General features: G+C 48.9%; 1 protein-coding gene across 1 annotated transcript in view; it reads left to right on the top strand.

Moving 5' to 3' along the window:
- Positions 1 to 21514, top strand: part of TRIM71 (tripartite motif containing 71) — a 57251-nt gene extending 35737 nt beyond the window's left edge. Inside the window, exons 2-4 of the mRNA XM_068557115.1 lie at positions 10172 to 10339; positions 16379 to 16513; positions 20063 to 21514. Of these exons, the coding sequence (XP_068413216.1) occupies positions 10172 to 10339; positions 16379 to 16513; positions 20063 to 21514 (1755 nt within the window). The remainder of the gene's footprint in view (positions 1 to 10171; positions 10340 to 16378; positions 16514 to 20062) is intronic.
- The last annotated feature ends 576 nt before the right edge of the window (positions 21515 to 22090 follow it).

Raw genomic sequence — 22090 nt, 5'->3', positions numbered from 1 at the left:
TCCTGGTTGCATTACCTGCTGGGTCAGGGTCAGCAGGCTGTCAAGTTCTATTGAACAGCACGCAGGTGCAGTGCAAAGAGGTGAAGCTCAGGCTTCCTTTGTTGGAATGAAGTGGGATTTCTGACGAAGCTCCACCCATATCTGAGACCTGAATTTTTTCTCATTAGCATTATTTTCTCATCGCACCTTCATTCATGCATGATGAGTGGTCCTGGGAATTCAGGCTTCTAAACAGGAGTTTGACTCCAGTGGTTTTACCCGTAGTGTCCCCAGACGTTGATCTTTTTTCAGATTGTATCTTATTCCTGGTTAGTTGGCATTTCCCCGCCTGAAATCGCACTGCTGGCCCGGTGTTGGGGTTCCCTGACTCCTTGCCAAATCCTGCTGTAATTAGTGCTTTAGGACCGCAGCTGTCAGGATCTGTGCACACTGGTGGGCGGAGGGGTGGGTGAGCTCCAAGGGTTCAGGGCTTCATTGCTAGCCTGAGGTCTCCACTGCTCGCTGCAGTTTGGATTTTTTTCCCCTTGGGACGGGGGGGTGGGGGGGGAGGGAGTAAGACCCACCCTGTAGACTGCCTGGACCACAGGACCGGCCCCGGGGGCTCCTATTCCTCCCCGTGTTGCCCAGCCCAGCATGGGTGACAGGTGACTCTTTAAATAAAGCTGGTCTCCCGGCCTGGCCTGGCTCTGTTTCATTTGTAGGGGTGTCCGTGGGATTAAGTTTCCTGTTGTTGGAGTTGAAGGAGGGTGTGATTTAAATTAATTGCCTAACGAAGTGCTAACTTGAAAAGGGTTTTAAAAAGAAATCCCTTTCTTGATAAGACTGAGGCTTTTGCTTTCACCCTCAGCTGCTGCACTGGAGCTGTGGTTTGAGGCCCTTCTGCTCTTGGTCACAGAGGAAACTGTTGAGAAAGGCTCTGGTGATTCCTGAGGTGTCACGGGGGATAGAGGACTGTGTGTGTCTGCTCTCTGTTTGATGCTCTCCTTGATGGCAGCAGTTTTGAGGAGTGCCACCAGAGAGCCTAGGCTTGGGGCTCCACAGACACACGGGGAGCCCTTGCCCCAGCCCCACGCCGAGGGGCGGCCCTTACTGGCATTGAGAGAATTCACAGAGTCCATCTACTGCTTCCTTGATGGGCCCCCTCCCCAATTTAAATCATTCCTGCCTGTGAATAAGATTCCTACAGCATTAAATCACCTCCTGATTTGGAGGCAGTGCTTGGTAAGGTTAGCTGGCTCTTAAAATTGTCACCGGGTGTGACAGTGTCACACGGGGCCATCGGGGAAGGCCAGTGTTGGACCTGTGTTGCCCAAGGCAGCGGACAGCTGAGTAACGGAGGCGCCCAGTTACTCGGGATTATAGAACTTGCCAAATTGGGGAGAGAGAGAAAGGAACAATTATATTGGGTTGTGCTGGAGGTATAATATATGGCTAGTAATATTTCAAAACCTTTTTTGTTATGAATTTTCTTTTCTTACCTGAGTCTTTATTTCTGCTTCCCTTCTCCAGGTGAGTGCTTTCCCTTGCTTTACATCCACCTGTCCACATGATCTCAGCCATGCAGGCCACTGAGACCCTCTTTGCTACTTCAGGGGGGGTGGCGAAAGGTTTCGGGTGCACGGTGTCGCCCACTGTTTAAGAGGTGAGGACTGAGTTACGTGGCCACCTACAGTCTGGCCATTTTTTACAGTCAGCCTCTCAGCACCACCGATTCTGGTCTAGAACACAACAGATTAAAACTGGGCCTTGCTTTTGCGACAGGAAAACTGTGTATCTGTGTCAAAATCCATCTTTTCGTGCCTGATTTGAAAGTCTGTAATTTACGTAGGCGGTGATCTCCGTGTTGGAACAAATCTCTTTTATTTGCTGCTGGAAGCTGCCTGGACCACTCATTAGTACATCAGAGGTCAGGTGCAAGCCTGGGCGGCAGCTGAGACACTAATGATTTCGTAGGGCTTTGTGTGACCGCTGGCTGCCTGTGGGGCTGTAAATCGGACTCGGGGTTCTAATTTTTATCAAAACCTCCAGGGAGTTAGTCCGACTTGCCTCTTGTGAGATTAAACTTAAGATAATATTTATAGTGGAGGGCAAAGGAAAAATAATACCTAATGGGAACATTGTGGGAAGAATGGTAGTGACCTATTAGAAGTAAATTATGTGGGGCCATTGGAGTAACTCATTTATGGGCTCAAAGAGTAAGGTCTTTAGCTGTGAGGAACCCGTGCTGAGGCTGGGCTCCAAGCCTCACCCCACCACCACTAGGTGGTCGCTGGGAGGGTTTCCCCCTCACATATTATTTTTTAGGTATAATTTACATAAATAAAAAGTATACGTTTTGACAATTCTTTTAAAATTTTTTGGTCATGCTGCACATCTTGCGGGATCTTAGTTCCCCCACCAGGGATCAAACCTGAGATGTCCCCGCTGCCGCCATGGAAGCGCTGAGTCTTAACCACTGGACCGCCGGGGAGTTCCCCATTTTGACAATTCTATACACCTGTGTACCTACTCCTTCCACCAAGACAACATAACGACACATCCATGGCTCCGGAACATCTCCCATCTCCCTTGAGTTCCTTCCAGTCACCCGTTTCCACCTGCAACTTCTTTGATTTTTTTTCACCTTAGTTTTGCCTTCATAGAAATAGAATTATGCAGTATATGCTTTTTTGATTCTTATTTTTCCATCAAGCATCTGTGTGATAGCACAAAATCAGTAATTTGTTCTCATTGCTAAAAGTATTCTATTGTGTGGACGTATATACCTGTCTGTTTCTCTGTTGATAGGGAAGTTTGGTTTTTATTTTTGAACTGGAAGAATTTTTAAGCACCCACATTTTATTTAAGTCAACAAGTTTATTTGTGAAAAACCGTTTGGTAGGCAGTAACCCCAAACACAGTTCTGGTATGTTCCAGAGTGTCACTGAATGTCATGTAACTTGGATCTCTTGGAGGAAACCCCGCAGCACAGGGGTGTTACCTGCTCTTTTGTGTGGGCCATTGTTAAAGCCTTCCAGGAAGGAGAGAGACTGCAGGCTGTGGGCAGTCAACCCTGGTGGCCTTGGTGGTGGTGGCCAGCCATGACTGTGCCTCAAAGCTGTGTGGTTGGGCAAAGATACCAAGACTCCAGCCTGAAAACCAGAATCCGACCAGCAGGCAAATGAATAGTCCAAAGAGCGAAGGAGCTCTTGCAGGTTGGGTCCCCCCAGAGGTTTGGATGGAGAACTTGTTTATCAGCATCTGGGGAGGGAGCAGGATGGATACAGGCCCATGAGGAGGCTCTCAGTGATGCCAGCGCGGCTGCCGGGGGCCTGAGTATAGCCGGCTGGCATAAGGAGGGCACTCAGGGTACTCGAAGTGAAGGGACAGAGACATAGCTCATCTCTGGAGTTCCCATGTGTATTGTCCCACACTGAGTATTTTGTGACATCCTGATTATACCTTTATAAAACATGCTTCTTTGGGGGACTTTACAAAGGCTCTGAGAAGTGCTGACTGTAGCTCCACGTGGGAAGCGCTGTCTTCTGCCTGCTCTTTTTCCTACCCTCCTCGTCACCTCGACCTCTGCCCTTAGAGCTCCCTTGGAGGATTCTCCTGCCCTGAAAACCCAGCTGCACAGTCCCCGAGTATCGTCAGCATCCCAGAAAAACACACACACCTCGGTTGTATGTCCTTCCTTGCCTCCTAAAGGCCGTATTTGAGTCAGATTTACTGCTGCAGCCTCAGTTTTAGGAGGGGAGCTATGGTAAGAAATATTTGTAAGGCTCTTTTGTCTATGACTCTGGCAACACTGGAGGAAGGCGGTGTGTGTCATTGTTCTCTGGGGCTTCAGTGCTACAGGGGAAGTGGTTTCCTTTCTAGGATGAACTCATTTTTATGCTTTTTAATAATTCTGACAGTTTTCTGAGCCAAAAATTGAGGTTTTTTTTTTTTTCTCTTGTACCAAATCTGCAAGTGAGCTTAGCCAAATTCAGTCATTTAACTGTAGAAACAGAACTTACTCCTTTAATTACCTGTGGCTTTTTATAAAAAGGCAATGGTTCTGCTTTTTGCACATGTTAATATTAGAAGCTGTGTGCCCAGGGAGGGTTATTCCTGGAGGAGGGCCCTGAGACAGGGAATATAAAGTATAAGATATAAATACTGCTGGAATATAAAGTGGGGATCCTGTGTGCCTGGCTCTGGGGTGTTGGGACCTGTTCCCACAACAGGGGGAGGCACTGGAGGAGCTGGGCCTTGCTGGGTGGTACGTGGTGGTTGGTCGGTGTTGGGAAGCAGTTGTCATTGGCAGTGTGAAAATTTTCTTCTGAAAAATAGGAAAGGGATCATGATGTGGCTTTCGGAGTGGCACAAAAACCTCCGGGGAACAGCATGGGACGTTCAGTCATCATTGAACTATGCCTTCCCTTGGTACCAGCAACCACATTGAGTCTAAAGTTGTTAAGAGCTGGGAGTTCCCTGGCGGTCCAGTGGTTAGGACTCGGCACTGTCACTGCTGTGGCCTGGGTTCGATCCCTGGTTGGGGAACTAAAATCCTGCAAGCCACGCGGCTCAGCGCAGCCAAAAACAAAAAAAGTTGTTCGAGCTGATAGCATTCCTGTTTCCAACCCTTCCTTTTCAAATTTGCCTTGTCCACAGGAGACAAAAAATTTGGCCTAGAAGTGCTCTGACCCCACTTGTACACCCACATGTACACCCCCATCCCACTCTACCACCCGGTAGTCTTAACTCCTTCTCTTGCCTGTTGAGCCCAGGAATGACTCTTGTTCAGCTAGCTGGCCTGGCAGGTCTTTAACCCTAGCCTTTGGGATTAGATGTGCCTTGACATTCAACGTTTATGATTTTGGAAGTTTATACTGTGAAACAGCACCACAAAATAATGAATATTAGCAGTTCTTCAGTGAAATATATGAAAACTCACACTAAATGGTATAGATAAAAATTTGAGATCATTTTCACACCAGTTCAGGTTTTGCTGCCAAACAGCTTGTGTAAACACTTTTGGTCTCCAGATCTGTTGAATTTGGGGATTGCAGAACGGGGTTCTGGGCTTGTATGGGGCTGCCCATGTTTGTTTCACTGGGTGTTTGAATGATACCCTCTGGGACTCCCCTCTTCCTTTACACTGCCTGAGACCACCCTCACTGTCCAACTCTGGAATCATCCCAACACGCGGGCCCACTCGCCTCTACCCTTGTGTTTTGGAAAATCTAGCAGCCAATCCTGAGCACACAAAACACAAGCCTTGCTTTCTTGCTGCTCCTCTGGGGCTTCTTTTCAGTCTCAGCCTCCACCTTCCACCTTCCAGCCAAGCAGAGTGGACCTGGACTCCCAGTCCCACATTGCCCGGCTCCCTGGCGTCCCCATGCCGGCCTTTCGTGTAGGTCTGATCTTGTTTGGGAACAGAAATTGGCACTTGACAACCTTTGTTCTTCACATGAATGGAGGTTGACCTGACATCGAGTTATTAAATTTGAGAAGCCTTACTGTCCACACATGCAAGTAGATTTTTTTCTTCTGATTCATCAAATGATGTAGCAGTTGAATATATTATCAAATTGACAATTCTGGGCTTTGTAAAGAACAATATAAAAGGATATTCACTGCGGCATTGCTTGTGAGTTTTCAAAAATCAGGGAACAACATTAAAATCCTATCATCTTCAGGCGACATACCATGCAGCCACTCATAAAACAGGCAGCCCAACTCAAAACATTCTCCCAGTTAATATAATTAAGTGAAAAGGTCTAGTATAATGCTCTCCTATTTGTGTCTTTAAAAAGTTCACCTATGTATAGAATATAGCATATTTTTGGATGATTACGTTAAAAAGTAGAAACAACTGAAAAATTGGGGCAGATTTTTCTTTTAATTAATTAATTAATTAATTTATGTCTGCGTTGGGTCTTCATTGCTGCACGCAAGCTTTGTCTAGTTGCAGCGAGTGGGGGCTACTCTTCCACGGGCTTCTCATTGCCGTGGCTTCTCTTGTTGTGGAGCATGGGCTCTAGACACAGGGGCTTCAGTAGTTGCAGCACCTGGGCTCCGTAGTTGTGGCGCACGGGCTTAGTTGCTCTGAGGCATGTGGGATCTTCCTGGACCAGGGATAGAACCTGTGTCCCCTGCATTGGCAGGTGGATTCTTAACCACTGTGCCACCAGGGAAGTCCCTGGGGCAGATTTTTTAGAAAACGACTTGCACCTGTGTATCTTCTTGCATTAAAAATGCATGTGTGTTCCCTAACTTGTCTTAAAAAGTTTCTGACTCCTTTCCCCCAGAAAGAAGTAACTTGTCCACAGCTGGACTCTGCTGTCTTGAGCTGGTGGTGATTGTGTAAGAAGGAGGGTCCCGATCCCTTTCTTTCACCTCTTCCCAGGCCCCCCAAGACCACAGCTCTGTGGCAGCACATGGCCAGAGATGTAGGAGGGCTTCTGCGAGTTTGAGAACACCGGCATTCAATGTATTTTCCCTAAATCAAGTAAAGCTTGGTTTTGGTGTTGTTGGATAGACTTAGTTGCGTGGCTGGACTTTACTCCTTGAATTTGGTTTACCATATTTTAATAGGAGAGCCTACCGAGCGTTACATACAGATAAGGCTTCTGTTTGTCACCAGCCCACCTCCCCTTCGTGTCTGTAGTGGTGGGTGGAGACCTCCTTCTGTCTAGGCCTGAGTTTGTGGGAGGACACATGTCCCCAGTCATTTTAAGGGATGTCAAAGAAATCTCAAAAAATAAGTTTATAGCAGTTAATATTTATTATTTCAGTTGGGGGATCTTGACAATGAGAGGCCCCCTCCATACTTTTCTGTTTACACTTCTCACTGATGTGGATAGTTGTATTTTAACCTGGTGCTCCAATGTGAGTGAGTGTGTGTGTGTGTGTGTGTGTTCCTTGTTGGATCACACGTATCAATAATATAAAACGTAGAACATTCTTGTTCATTAACAGAGCACTTTATTTAAGCCCTGGCTAAGGTAAACCTGCCTGCTTGGTATTTTTATTTATTTATTTATTTCCTCTACCCCACCCCCCCACCCCCCACCCCCATTCCTCTCCTGCTGGGCTCACATTCCTAGGTCTTTGTCTCCGCCTGGTATTTTAGAAATTTTGGGAGAGGAAGGCAGTGGGTGGGGCGTGTTCTGGAAGCTGGGGGCAGGGGAGAGGGTGGTCACTTGCAAGGTCAGAGGTCAGGCCTGCCCCATTCAGCTGGGCAGCCAGATTGTCGCCATGTGGGGGGGAGGGGGCGTGTCCACACATCTGCCCGGGAAGCCCCAAACGGGCAGCTCAGGCCTTGGAATTCCTGCCGCCAGAGGATTGCTCCTTCCCAGAGCCACAGTTCATGGCCTCTGCCACATTTCTTTCTGGCGGTGGGCCCTCTGAACAGTCATCCAGTTTATTCTTTTAAAATAACCTTAAGTAAGCTGGTTCAGAGAGAGTTGCACCCATGCACACCCGTGTGCACCTTTGCCTATTCACCGAGTTTCATAAGCTCTAAAATTGTAAGTTTTTGACCTTAGAAATTGCCAGGTGAGTGAGATGTGGAGCTTCTAAATGGAATGTGACATCTTCCCAAAGTTTTACTCTGATATTTCACTAGAAAGTTTCCAAAATGTGGGACTTCCCAGGTGGTCCAGTGGTTAAAACTCCATGCTTCCACTGCAAGGGGCCCAGGTTTGATCCCTGGTCGGGGAAACTATGGTCCCACGTGCCGAATGGAGCGGCCAAAAAAAAAATTTACAAAATGTGATCTCATTTTCAGGTTTTAGACAGTGTGTTCTTTTTAAAAAAATCAACAGTTAATTAAAAGCACCACTGAGGCTCTGCTTTTACCCACTTATACTGTCACCCCCATCCCCACCCCTGTGGTCCTATCGTCAGCCTGGAACGGCAGAAGCACTGGCACTTCCAAGATCACAGGGTGTTCTAGGCGCTTAGAGCTGCGTCAGTCCCATGTGAAACACTGTCAGGTGGGGTCACATCCCAGGACCCCCGTTTACCCATTTTAGAGATACCTGGGCTCTCCAGGCTGGACATGCGGGGGCCTGCAGCCTAAGGTTCTTCCCCACTCGCAGGAGCCCACAGACTCCTAAAGCAGGGGGACACTAGTCAGTCCACACCCTTGTCCAAGAAAAGGTAACTCCTGAGCAGAGGTAAAGAGAAGATTGCTTAGCTGTTTGGTAAGAGCAGGGAGCCTTCTGCCAGGAGATTTTCACACTTCACATTAGCAGGAGTGATCCCTTTATTCCCGTGACAAATGGAGGGAGCAGAGGGGAGGGATGTGGTTGAGTCGTGGAAACTGGCTGGAGAATTGCTTTAGCACCATGTCGTAAAATGAGTGTCGGGGAATTTCCCCACATTTATCCAGTTTAGCATTTTTCGGTTAGTATCTAAGGCTGGCTTCGGAATTTTAGATTCATCAAATGAGAGAGATTAGATAGTCTCTAAATGGTGGACCTTCTTCAAAGAGTGATTAGCCTTCACAAAAGAAGGCAGATGCCTCCTGGGTTCCGTCTCCCACGGCTGCTGGAAACATACAGCACGGGACAAAAATCGGCACTAAAGTTACAAACCCGATCACGTTTCCCTCCTGTAAAATAAGGTCCAGAAAACTTGCCGTATCACAACCGTTTCTTCAAAGTAGGAACGTGATATCCTAAGTCTTTCCTTTTTCCATTCCTGGATCCCAGAGTTCCCAGAGAAGCAACCTAACCCCTGCTGGCTCACACACCCCCTACGTGGAGCAGCCTGTTTGGCTGACAGTCATTTCCTCGTGGACGCGCACTACGCCGAGACTTTGGTCTCTGGAGAATGAGAGGAGCCGCGTTCTCGCTCTGCCCCAGGCCCTTTCTGTGTGGGACTTTCAGCCTAATAGGAACGAACTTTCTGGGTCTCTGTGCTTTGTGCTTTGGACAGGGTAACCAGCCTCCATGCGTTGGGACCAGCCCTTGCTCCCTGTGCAGCCTCTTCACCTCGAGATGAGTGCTTGTGTATGTGAAAGACACCCCCCCACCCCCCGACACACACACATGCTCCCTTCCCTGCCTGTCGAGTGTTGGCTCGCTTTCCTTCACCCCAGGTGTACCAGAGGCAAACTGAAGCTCTGCTCTTGAAAGCAAGCCAGCAAACATTTATAGACAGTGGCCCTAAGTGCCGGCTCTGGGGAGGGATGCAACGGGACTGGCCCCGTTCTGTGCCAAGGAGCTTTGGCTCCTGAGAGCTCGGCTCTCAGCAGGTTTATCAGCAGGTGGAGGTGGTGCCAAGCTGCTCCCCCCCCCCACAGCACGCAGGGCCCCAGGGAGGCACAGAGCATCCAATAAAGCGGCGCTCTCAGCACCGGCTGCCTCCCAGGGTCAGCCCCTTGGAACAACTTGGCAGGAAGAAGAAAGACAAGAAGCTGGCTGACTTTACCATTAGCCTTTGGCCTCTGTTCCGGAAGCTTAAGCCCGCACCTTGCTTGAGTGCCTTGGGTGCGCTCGTGTCCTTGATGGGGGGACGGTGGCAGCCAACTGCCGTGTGAGGGGGATTGATCCTGGCCCCCAGCCTGGTTTCCACCCCAGAGCGTGGGGTGGCAAGAGGAACTTGTCGATTTATCCTTTCTTTCCAGCCACCAATCTCAGACCAAGGAGACAATCAATCTTGGAACCTTTCTGGGTAATTAATCTCAGATACATGGAAATCTCTTATGGAGGATGATTGTTTTCTTTTGTTTTTGTTTTAAATAGTTTTATTCATATGACTGTATAATTATTGTCAATTACTAAGGTCAATTGATGAGCACCACATTTTTAAAAATTTTTTATTTATTTTTTTTGGCCACACTGTGCGGCATGCGGAATCTTAGTTCCCCAAGCAGGGATCGAACCCGTGCCCCCTGTAGTGGAAGCGCAGAGTCTTAAGCACTGGACCCCCAGGGAAGTCCCTGGAGGATCATTTTGTTTCATCTTTGCCTTTGCGGTGTCTCAGTTGTGGTTGTGAATGGAACTGGAGTAAAACGAGGGGGTGTTGGTTGTTTTTTCTTTGGGTGGGGATGGGGGGAGCAAGTTGTCCTCACAGTTGCCTGCAGGGCTCCCGCTCCCTATGGGGTGTGCTTGTTTATTGTGGGGTCCTGGGATGCAGAGCACCCCGCCACCCACCCCCTTGTCATTAACACCTGGCCCTCTCTGGTCCCCAGGTGCTGCACCTGTACTGTGACACGTGCTCAGTGCCCATCTGCCGAGAGTGTACTGTGGGCCGGCACGGCGGCCACAGCTTCGTCTACCTCCAGGAGGCGCTGCAGGACTCACGGGCGCTCACCATCCAACTGCTGGCTGATGCCCAGCAGGGCCGCCAGGCCATCCAGGTCAGTCCCTCCGCACCCGTCACCTGTTTCCCTGGTTCTTTCTTGCATATAAAACCTTTCCCACTCCCTTTCAGATGGCGTGTGTAGATTATTGGGCAGACACCAGTGTCTGGAGGCCATGGGACAAAGACCCAGATGAGCCCATGTGACACCCGTGCAGCAGCAATCACATGGGGGCGGGCAGTGCACGGAGACCTCACAGTCTGGTGAAGATGACAGTGATGTGGCTGGAGTTACTGGCTGGTCAGGGCTTCTTCCAGATACCCTGGCTGGACCCCTTCACATCAGCTGCCTGTTTGCCATCCAGCCGCCTCCCCAAATCCAAGTGGACATTAGGGTGTTCAGTCAGGACTATAGAAAGACTGGGTGCTCACCTTGCTACTCAGATTTGTTTATAGGTGAGAAATAAGTGAGCACGGGAAATTTTATTTAAGGTTGAATCTCAGACTCTTTCCTGGCTGATAAATAAAGGTCATGCCGTGGTTATTTACTTATTTATTTTTAATTTTATTTTATTGGCAGCATTAGTTATTGCTATGCTATGCCATGCTATTCTCTTCTGTTCTGTTGGAAGCATTAGACGTCCTGGTAATTTAGACCCTTGTTTCTGTTGAATTCCCATCCCTTTGGGGCTAGGAAGGGACATGTGTTAACTCTGAGATATAGTGAAGTTCTCTTACATAGGCAGGTAATAGTGTGCCTTAATTTTTGAATCTTCTTGCCTGATCCAGGTGACAAGGTTTTAGGAAAAACAAAAAAATCGTAGGTTGTTTCCCTCACCTGGTAGGATAAGCTTGAAAGTCAAGAAACATTGCTAGGACTTTCTGGTGGCGCAGTGGTTAAGAATCCACCTGCCAGTGCAGGGGACACGGGTTCAAGCCCTGGTTCAGGAAGATCCCACATGCCGCGGAGCAGCTAAGCCTGTGCGTCATAACTGCTGAGCCTGCGCTCTAGAGCCTGTGAGCCACAACTGCTGAGCCTGTGTGCCACAACTACTGAAGCCTGCACACCTAGAGCCTGTGCTCCACAACAAGAGAAGCCACCACAATGAGAAGCCCGCACACCACAGCCAAGAGTAGCCCCTGCTCGCCGCAGCTAGAGAAAACCCACGCACAGCAGTGAAGACAGCCAATAATAAATAAATAAATAAATAAATACATTTATGGGGAGGGAAAGAAACATTGCTAATCTTCCAGCGGAAATTGAATAGGAGGACTTCCCTGGTGGTGCAGTGGTTAAGAATCCGCCTACCAGTGCAGGGGACACGGGTTCGAGCCCTGGTCCGGGAAGATCCCACATGCTGTGGAGCAACTAAGCCCATGTGCCACAACTACTGAGCCTGTGCTCTGGAGCCCGCAAGCCACAACTACTGAGCCCACGTGCCACAACTACTGAAGCCCGTGCTCCGCAACAAGAGAAGCCACTGCAATGAGAAGCTCACGCACCACAATGAAGCGTAGCCCCCACTCGCCGCAACTAGAGAAAGCCTGCGCACAGCAATGAAGACCCAACACAGCCATAAATAGATAGATAGATAAATATTTTAAAAAGTAATTGAATAGGAAACTGTTTAGAACGAGTATTTGAATACATGAATTATTTTTAACACAAGACCTTTTTTTGGAAATGGTAAAGAATCAGTCGTGTGTTCTAGGGCGGGCAGATGGTTTAGGATTTTAATAACTTTCTCAGCAGCTATTAGCATTCCTATGTGTGATACTGAAGTGATCTTTCTGATGAGTCAAGTAATCTGATATCCAAGTCACTTTCACTCTTCATGAAAGTACAACATTTTGGTCACTTATGTAATTAGAGGATTTCATAAAGGTGCACAGATTCCCTGGGGGACATCCAGAGTTTGGATCAGGAATATAGTTGCTCTCCATGTAAGACAGCCTTGATTCGTTACTTTTATTTCTTTCATCACATTTAAGATGCCATTAACTGTAAGATGCACATTTATTTTATATACAACTAACAAAGGGAAAAAACCCACTGACAGTGTTAAGATGAATCATAGTTTCAAAGATATTAAATGTGATAAAAATTACATTTTAGAGTGAACTACAGTAATTCCCCCATCTGGTACCGGTATGGTGGCCTTTGAGCTTATGGGTGACACTTGCATTCTCTATTATCTTCTATCAGGACACTTTAAATACCTGTCATCAGGCCACCACTGTTCTCCATGGCAGACATCACTAATCACTTTCTGCACCCTTCCCTGTGAAACCCAGATTTGGCCTCAGACTCTTCCTCAGTACTAAGTGGCCACCACTCAGCAGTCAGCTGGCATCACTGACTTGCCTCAACTTCGAGTGTTTGATTGAATCTGTTAACATTTGAAGTTAACATTTTTTCTCAAGCCCCCATGCTTGTTAGGTGACCCACCCTTCCCCCCTCCCTGCCTCCCTCCCTCCCTCCCTTTTTCCTTCCTTTCTTTCCTTCCTCCTTTCTTTTTCTTTCTTTCTTTCTTTCAAGTGCGTGTTTCTGTTTTCAGAGCTTCCCCAGCCCTTTTACCCACTGCCATTTCCCCCAACCCACCTGCCTCTTGGCGTCCTTCAAATATGCCCTGCTTAGATAATGGGAACTAGTTAAGCAGGTCCTGGTCTGCACATCTTGGAATGCAATGCTTGCCGGGGTGTTGTGTAGGATTTGGAGAGGAAAGATCCATTTGGTCTCTTCACATAGGACTTTTATGACTCTAGGAATGGGGATGACTCAAATTATAGCCAGAGCTTTGCTCCCCTTTGACCTATTTGGAAAATGGAAGAAATAGCTCCTGTCCTAGGATGGGAGTTAACCCAAGGGCCTGCTAGGGACCTGGGAGGAAACACTGGGAGCAGCCTGGCTAAGAGGGTGGGCAGCGAGCAGACACTTACTGTGCATGCGGAGGGGGTGGTCATTGCTCTCGGGCCAGTTTTTGCCTTGTAGGAATGTGGACCTGTTATTTCCATATCTTCTGATTTTAATGGAAACTCAGTTTGGTTAAGTAATATGATGTTAATATAAATAGAAGGCAGTTTGCTGCCTTTGCTTTCCATTGAGGAAGCATTAAAGAAACGTTATGGACATAGGCTTGGTTGCCTCAGTCAGATATTGGTGTGGATACCAGCTCTGTGCTAATTAATAACCAACACATCTGAAAACAGGGTGTACCGGTTAATAACCTACCAACCTACCCTTTAACAGTCGTGCCGTGTGAGGCTGGGGCTACAGTGTTCATTTCAAACCACGTGTCTGGAAGTGGGGAGAAGGGACTTGCTTCTTCCTTTTGACTTCCTGTTCTTTTATCAGTAGTATTTTTTTTTTTACCCTAGCAGCAGAAGTTGGTTCCAGTTTCCAGCTTTTGCCACTCCCAGAATGAGCTGGGCCTGGGGTGTCCCTCCCCCATACTTCTGGGTCCTGGTAACCCCTACTTTCTACGTTCTCTGAGCCCAAGGGGTGGTAGCTACTGACTGCAGTTACTGTCTGTCTTAATCCTCAGGGTGCCCTTTGCATTAGCAGTTCCCCGCTTCCCGTTGAACCAAATTCCCTATATTAAATCGTCTCTGCTTAAATGTCTAGTGAGGTTTCTCTTTTTCTGAATCAATCCTGACAGACAGCCCGAGACACCCTGTTATGGTATCTGCTTACATGCACACTTATTTGATCCGTCAGTCTAACTTTTTGTGTTTCGGGTAATTTGGATACAGCCATCTATTTCAACTTGTTGGCTACTGTATTAGTTTCCTAGGGCTGCTATAAACCGGGTAACTTAAAACAATAGGAATTTATTTTCTCACGGTTCTGGAGGATAGAAGTCAGAAATCAAGGTGTCAGCAGGGCTGTGCTCCATGTGAAGGCTCTAAGGAAGAACCTTCCCTTGCTTCTTCCTGCAGGTCGTGGTCTGCACATCTTGGCTTGTACCTGCCTTACTTCCAGTTTCTGCCTCCATCCTCACATGGCCCTATGGGATACCAGTCACCGCATTTAGGACTTACCCTAGTCCAATACGACCTCATCTTAACCACGTTCTGAAGTTGCAGGCACACCTGAATTTTGGCAGGACGATATTTAACCCAGTGCAGTTATGTAGTGCTTTGATAAAACACGGTCATGGCCATTGACACGAGCAAGTATAAAATGTATAGATTATTCCTGTTAGAACCCAGTGCTAAGTACCGTGCACTGTGTACCTGGCCCCACCTTAGTTCAATCTGTAATGACACTTGGGACAGGATAGTAAAGATGGAGCAGAAACACTGTGGATAGGTGTCCTTTACTTCCGATTTTAGAGAAGAAGCGGCATCTGAGCTGGGTTTTGAAATTTTAGGGTGACTTTGGAAGAGAAAGGCATCCCAAGGCATGGATAGCCAGCCCGTGAGCCACCCAGATTGGCCACGTGCCAGCTCCGATCCGCTCAGTGGATCCTTAGGCCTCACGGGGATGGGGGCAGGGAGTGCAGTGGGCGGTTAACCGTGTCAGCCGTGCCATTAATGTGTCATCAGGCTGAGAGCATGAAAGGTGGTCAGTTAGGGGTCCCAGTTGTAAGTGACTGAATGAGTCATAGCTGATTAGCTGGGAGCATATTCATGAAAATAAGGCTGGTCATGTATTGTTTGATTCCATTTGTGTGAAATATCCAGGATAGACAAGTCTGTAGAGACTGTAGGTTATGGATGCCATGGGGGAGAGGGAGGGGAGATGGGGAATGACTGCTTCATGGGTGTGGAAGCTTCATTTTGGGTAAGGAAGGTGTTCTGGAACCAGATAGTGGTGGTGACTGCACCACATTGCATGTGCTGAATGTAACTCGTGGGACATTTTATGCTGCATGTATTTTACTACAGTTTAAAAACAAAACAAGGTAGGAAGTGTGACTAGGCCTACCTGTATGATGCGAGCTAAGTAGGATGAGGGGGGAGGATGGTTGAGCCTTTGTCTCAGGGGTTTATCAGCTGAGTGCTATTAATAAGAGCAGTATTTGACTCTGGACCAGGGGCTGGACTCAGCTCTTCCCACATATTGTCCTGCATTTTTCTCACTTTCACTCCGAAGTTGGAGAAGGCCAGGAGCTTGTCTGAACCAGTAGGAGGTGGAGCTAGGATTTGAACCTGGGTTTCCTGAGCCCTAGGATGACCAGCCTGGCTTGTCCAGGACTGTGCCAGCTTTAGATGTGTTTCGTGTCCCACAAACCGTTCTCTGCAGGGCACACAGATGACTGGTCACCTGTAGCTGATTCCTGAACCCAGGCAGGTTCTAAACCCTTGAGGCTTCCCTGGGTCCCTCCTGATCTGGGACACCTGCTCTAAAGCCTGTTGCAACATCAGCAGTCAGTTTGGGTTCCCTGATTTAATACCTCAGTATCTCCAATCCTTGCGGCTTTTCAAGGCATATCATGTAATATTCATGAAAACACCAGGCCTCTGTCTGGATTAATTTTTTATGAACAATCATACGTCTGATTAAACGGGCAGATTTACGGGGGCTGGTGGTACAGGTTGGGGGCATGGGGGTGCAGAGGTGGTCTCTGGCCATAGGCATGGCTTCTCAGGTGCATCAGACACTGTTTCCCAGTTTGCACTTGGCGTTGGTTCTGAGCTGGGCTGCAGCCTGTTGCACACCTTCTCCCGAGGGATGTGCCCAGCCTGTGAGGTTTTCCCCAGGTAGGGAGCCTGGCCGGAAAGTCTGTGGGAAGTTGCTCATGCACCTGCAGTAGTACATTTCACATCTGATCCCCAGTCTGTTTTGGGCTGTGACCTAGCTACACTGGTTTCACTGTGTCAAACTATCTCTTAATAGTCCTGACATTCACTGTGTAGGTGCTATTTCTCATACAAAGAAATGCAGCCCTTGCCAAGCAGCTCCTTCAGTTACATTTCAAACAGATGCCCTTCTCTCCCCCAGTGCCTGCTTTCTCTCCAAGGACGTGGACCTCGAGGTCTGGGTTGGGGGCCTAAGGCGTTAGCTTTTCGGGGCTGAAGAAAGCAGCCTTAAGTGTTGTGTGTGAGGAGGGAAGGTACTTCTCATGCTCTGAGATTGTTTTTGGTTTTCCAGCTGAGCATCGAGCAGGCCCAGACAGTGGCAGAGCAGGTGGAGATGAAGGCAAAAGTGGTACAGTCGGAGGTCAAAGCCGTGACTGCGAGACACAAGAAGGCCCTGGAGGAGCGGGAGTGTGAGCTGCTGTGGAAGGTAACGTGGGAGGGGTTTGCACGCCCACCCCACCCTGGGGCTCCTTGGTGGCCGGCACGGCCTCTGAACCACAGCAGGGTGACAGCATGCTGATGTCACACCCTGGATCCCTTCTCTGAGTTTAGAACACTTGGTAGTTTTCCCCTAAGTTTGTCTGCAGAAAGATGCAGGGGTCCCCCTCCGAGTAATAAGACGACAAGAAGCCTTTTCAGAAGCAGTCAGGTCCCCGAGACTGGACAGAGTCTCAAGTTTTCTATCGCAGGCACTCAGGTGGAAGCAGAAAGAAGGGAGTACAATGGAGACTGCTGTTAGGAAAGCAGGCTGCTAACACTCGTCCTTAGTTTTGGTGTCCCGGCTGGTTGGACTTCCTGACCCCTTGTGGAAAACCAGTTTTCCACTTGTGGGGGCAGTGAGTGTGTGCCCTTTCTTCCTGTTGGAGCCGGAAAGAGCGCTGAGCACGCCTGTGTGCTGTTTAGATAAAATCATCTGGAGAGATGACTCGCCCCGCCCACGTCCCCTGCAGCATTTTCTTCTCTGATCTTGCGCTCTCACTCAGGTAGAAGAGGGCAACGTGCCTAAGAGGGGCCAGTACCTCACGCCAGTTCAACTGGGATCACCTTCTCTGAACACAGGAACAAGACTATACAGAGCTGATGTGAACGGGTGTGTTTGGGTGTGTGGTGCTTGTTTGGCTCATTGCAAACTGTATGATGGTGGGGACCGCATGTCGATTTCTGAAAGTGGTCCTTGCCAATTTCCTGTCCCCTGAAAGAGTAAATTGTATTGGCCTTTGGGAAGGCTGTGTGGGCTTTTGCATTGCCTCTTCCTTTGAGTTAGCTCTGTACCTAGCTGCTTTCTGCTGCTTCTGACTCTCTACTGCCTTTTGACAGAAGAGAAGAGTCCTTGGATGGAAACAGTCCAAGATTTAATTCACATGATTTATTCAGGCACCTTTGTGGGCCTGACACAGTTTTCAGACCCTCCGATGTCCCCAAGGTCTGCCAGTCCCATGCCACCCACGAATGTTAATTATAACTGAAAGGGGCCCCCTTCTTGCAACCTGAGAGCTCTGTGGTGAACTCTGCCACAAACTTGCTCTTCTGGATCTGCTGATGAAAAGGCCTTTGTGTGCAGGGGTTTCTGCAGATCTCACCTTAGTTACCCTCCCTCCGGTGGGGCTGAGGACCTCTCTCAAGGCAGTTCTCTTTCAGGAGGAATAGGGAGCATGTTTTTTACCGTAGGAGAAGCAAATTGGGAAGGACAGTCAGTCTCTTCTTCATGTTATCAGTTTTGTTTTTACTTGCCTAAAAACTCATTCTTGGATAACTCCAAAATCAGCTTGCTCATTCTGGACACACCTCAGTCCCATTTGTTCTTGCTTTTTTGCTGGGGTACCACGCCCCAAATCCTGTGGGAGTCCCCCTTTTTCTTCACTAATCACTGATTTTTCTGCTCCCTTTTGCCTGGATCTGTCTGGGCACCTCCTTGTTACACAGTGGGTTTTTTTTTGTTTTTTTTTTTTCTTGCATCCTGGTTATTGGAGATAACTTGAGTGCTCGGTGACCCAGTTATAGGTATCTGGATGCATGTCCTTTCTTGTGGCTTGTGCATTTCCAGTGGACATGGCTGCCTCTTGGCGGGTAGCTGCAACCATCCCATTGAGGGATCAGAATTGAGGCCAAGAGGTTTGGCCCAGTGCAAAACCAAACGACAGAGCTTCTCTTTGATCTGTCCCCACGTGGGCTTCTCTGCACACACACGTCCTTCCAGAGTGGACAGATGAATACACATGAATCAGGTCCAAAATCATGTTATCCCACCCCCACGGGAAAATCGGATTAAAATCCAGCCCTTCCAACAGTGGACCCTTATTCTGAAGTAGACTTTCTGTGGCTTTCAGATCGGTCAAGCACTCAGAAGTCATGGTTCTCTCTGCAAAACAGCATGCACTGGCTGGGCGACTGATCTGTTCTTTTCAGAGGAAACCACTTAAACTTAGAGGACTGAGTTATTTCCTGCAAAAGAATGGAGAACTGATCAGTCAGACAAAAATCCCACGTTCCCTAATAGTGTGAGCTGAGTCAGAAGCAGGTCAGAACCCCTGTTTACATATCACGGTGTTTTAGATTTAGAGGCCCCTTTGGAAATAATACAGGCCAACAGTTGCTAAAAAGCTGGTATCTCCAAATTTGGGGTGTGGGACCTCTCAGGCTCCCTGATGAAGATTTCTAACCCCTGTGAAGAGAGAAAACGGAACAAGGAAAGAGCAGGGTTTGTGATCCTCACCAAATCCTTCATTTTATTCTCTCCACACACAGGCTTTCTGTCTCTGATTGTGTGTGTGTGTGTGTGTGTTTGTGTGTTTATGCTGAGAGAGAGACTGAGAGAGAAATATCCTTCAGGAGACTTCAGGCCCTTTGTACATAGGAGCATTTTCGATTCAGTCTGTTGGGAGTGCATGACCAGCCTTGTACTACAGTCCGTTGGTCAATCCTGCCTCTGGTCCCCTTTCTGCCACTTTTCTCTCCACGTTCAAGGCCACCTGTCCCTGACAACCCTCTGTCTAAATCAGACCTCCCTCGTCACTGTCTGTCACACTCTTTTTCTATCCTCTAACCCCTAGCACTGTCTGAAATTGTCTTGCAGTATTTCTTTGCTTGCTTAGTATCTCTTGCTTTAAACTCTAAGCTCAGTCGGGCGGGGCCCATGTTTTCTGTGGGCCACATGTACCTCCAGCACCTGGCGCAGAGTAGGTGCTCAGTAAACGTTTCTTTGTTACATGGCTGTTTCTAACTTCTATTTAATTTCTGAGAGAAAATTTGCAGGAATAATAAAAGAACCCCATGTATCCTTTGCCCAGATTCACTGATTATTTACATCTTGCCCCATTTTCATCATTCTCTCTCAATAGGTGAGTGTGTGTGTGTGATTTGACAGTAAGTTGGAGTATTGGAGACACTGCCCCTTTACACCTAAATGTTTTCAGTTTATTTCCTCTGAGCAAGGATATTCTCTTAATCACAGCTAATCAAAACCAGGAAGTCGAATCTTGATATAACACCAGTATCTAATCCTTAGTCTGTAGTCACATTTCACCAATAGTGGGTTGGTGGTTTTTTTTGTTTGGTTTGGTTTGGTTTGGTTTGGTGTTTTTTTTTTTTTTTTTTGGCCGTGCTGCACGGCTTTTAAGATCTTAGTTCCCTGACCAGGGATCGAACCCACGCCCCCTGCAGTGGAAGCACAGAGTCCTAACCACTGGACCATCAGGGACATCCCACCAATAGTGTGTTTAATAGCAGTGTCCTCCCGATCCAGGATCAGTTGTTGCGTTTAGTTGTCAGGTCTCTGTAGTCATCTCCTGTGATCAGGGACAGTTCCCCAGCCTCCTTGTCTTTGGATTTTGCCACTTTGGGGGAATGCAGACCAGACGTTTCTGCAGACCCTCAGTGTGAGGTTTCCCTCGGTATGAGTGTGTCACCTGATGTGTTGTTTTCTGTCTTGGTTCTAAGCCTCTGTGTCCTCTCTCCCGGCTCTCACCTTTCCCTCCAGGTAGAGAAAATCCGCCAGGTGAAAGCCAAGTCCCTGTACCTGCAGGTGGAGAAGCTGCGGCAAAACCTCAACAAGCTGGAGAGCACCATCAGCGCCGTGCAGCAGGTCCTGGAGGAGGGGCGGGCGCTGGACATCCTGCTGGCCCGAGACCGCATGCTGGCGCAGGTGCAGGAGCTCAAGACCGTGCGCAGCCTCCTGCAGCCCCAGGAGGACGACCGGGTCATGTTCACACCCCCTGACCAGGCCCTCTACCTCGCCATCAAGTCCTTCGGCTTTGTCAGCAGCGGGGCCTTCGCGCCGCTCACCAAGGCCACGGGCGACGGCCTCAAGCGGGCCCTCCAGGGCAAGGTGGCCTCCTTCACTGTCATCGGCTACGACCACGACGGGGAGCCCCGCCTCTCAGGAGGCGACCTCATGTCGGCCGTGGTCCTGGGCCCTGACGGCAACCTGTTTGGTGCGGAGGTGAGCGACCAGCAGAACGGGACATACGTGGTGAGCTACCGGCCGCAGCTGGAGGGCGAGCACCTGGTGTCGGTCACCCTGTGCAACCAGCACATCGAGAACAGCCCCTTCAAGGTGGTGGTCAAGTCCGGCCGCAGCTACGTGGGCATCGGGCTCCCGGGCCTGAGCTTCGGCAGTGAGGGCGACAGCGATGGCAAGCTGTGCCGGCCCTGGGGCGTGAGCGTGGACAAGGAGGGCTACATCGTGGTCGCCGACCGCAGCAACAATCGCATCCAGGTGTTCAAGCCCTGCGGCGCCTTCCACCACAAGTTCGGCACTCTGGGCTCCCGGCCCGGGCAGTTCGACCGGCCCGCCGGCGTAGCCTGTGACACCTCCCGCAGGATCGTGGTGGCCGACAAGGACAATCATCGCATCCAGATCTTCACCTTTGAGGGCCAGTTCCTCCTCAAGTTCGGTGAGAAGGGCACCAAAAACGGGCAATTTAACTACCCTTGGGATGTGGCGGTGAATTCCGAGGGCAAGATCCTGGTCTCCGACACGCGGAACCACCGGATCCAGCTGTTCGGGCCCGATGGGGTCTTCCTGAATAAGTATGGCTTCGAGGGGGCTCTCTGGAAGCACTTTGACTCCCCGAGGGGGGTGGCTTTCAACCACGAGGGCCACTTGGTGGTCACCGACTTCAACAACCACCGGCTCCTGGTCATTCACCCGGACTGCCAGTCGGCCCGCTTCCTGGGCTCAGAGGGCACCGCCAATGGGCAATTCCTGCGCCCACAGGGCGTGGCCGTGGACCAGGAGGGGCGCATCATCGTGGCCGATTCCAGGAACCACCGGGTGCAGATGTTCGAGTCCAACGGCAGCTTCCTGTGCAAGTTTGGCGCTCAGGGCAGTGGCTTTGGGCAGATGGACCGGCCCTCCGGCATCGCTGTCACGCCGGATGGGATGATTGTCGTGGTGGACTTTGGCAACAATCGAATCCTCATCTTCTAATCACATTCCTAGGCTTCTGTGTTTGGGGTGCGTGTGTGTACATCTCTCTCTCTCTCCCCCTTTTGAAATTCAAAGAAGAAACCGTCTCAGGGAAATTTCTTTTTATTTTTTTTTTTCTTTTGTTTAAAGACAACAAGAAAAGTACAACATTGCTTATGTCCTACCTCATCTTTATTTTTTTACAGATGAATGTACGTATCTTTTCTGCAGGGATTGAGCCTGTGAAGTGATGATCTCTATCTACCTCAGAAACCTTTACATTTCCTTCTCCAACAGGCCCTCTGCCCTCCCACCCTCGCTCAGTGGAGTTCACGTTTCCCCTCTCCCCTCCGTGGGGCGTGACATGCACAAGCCTAGCATCTCTGTGGCTGGGAGGGTGCTGGATGTGTGCGGTGGGGTGCATTCTGTAGATTGAGCCAAGCAAACACGAGAAAACTACTAAGTTAAAAAAAAAAACTATAAAACGTGAAAAAATGGGATTTAAGATGCTTAATTGTAGAGTATTTGTGTTCTTGAGAATACTGTGTTTATGGGGTTAGGCTGTGTGGTGTGATCTTGATCTTTTTGGGAAAAATC

Source organism: Eschrichtius robustus, chromosome 12 (genome assembly GCF_028021215.1).
Source record: "Eschrichtius robustus isolate mEscRob2 chromosome 12, mEscRob2.pri, whole genome shotgun sequence".
Taxonomy (NCBI): domain Eukaryota; kingdom Metazoa; phylum Chordata; class Mammalia; order Artiodactyla; family Eschrichtiidae; genus Eschrichtius; species Eschrichtius robustus.
This window is presented reverse-complemented; position numbering and strand designations above follow the sequence as displayed.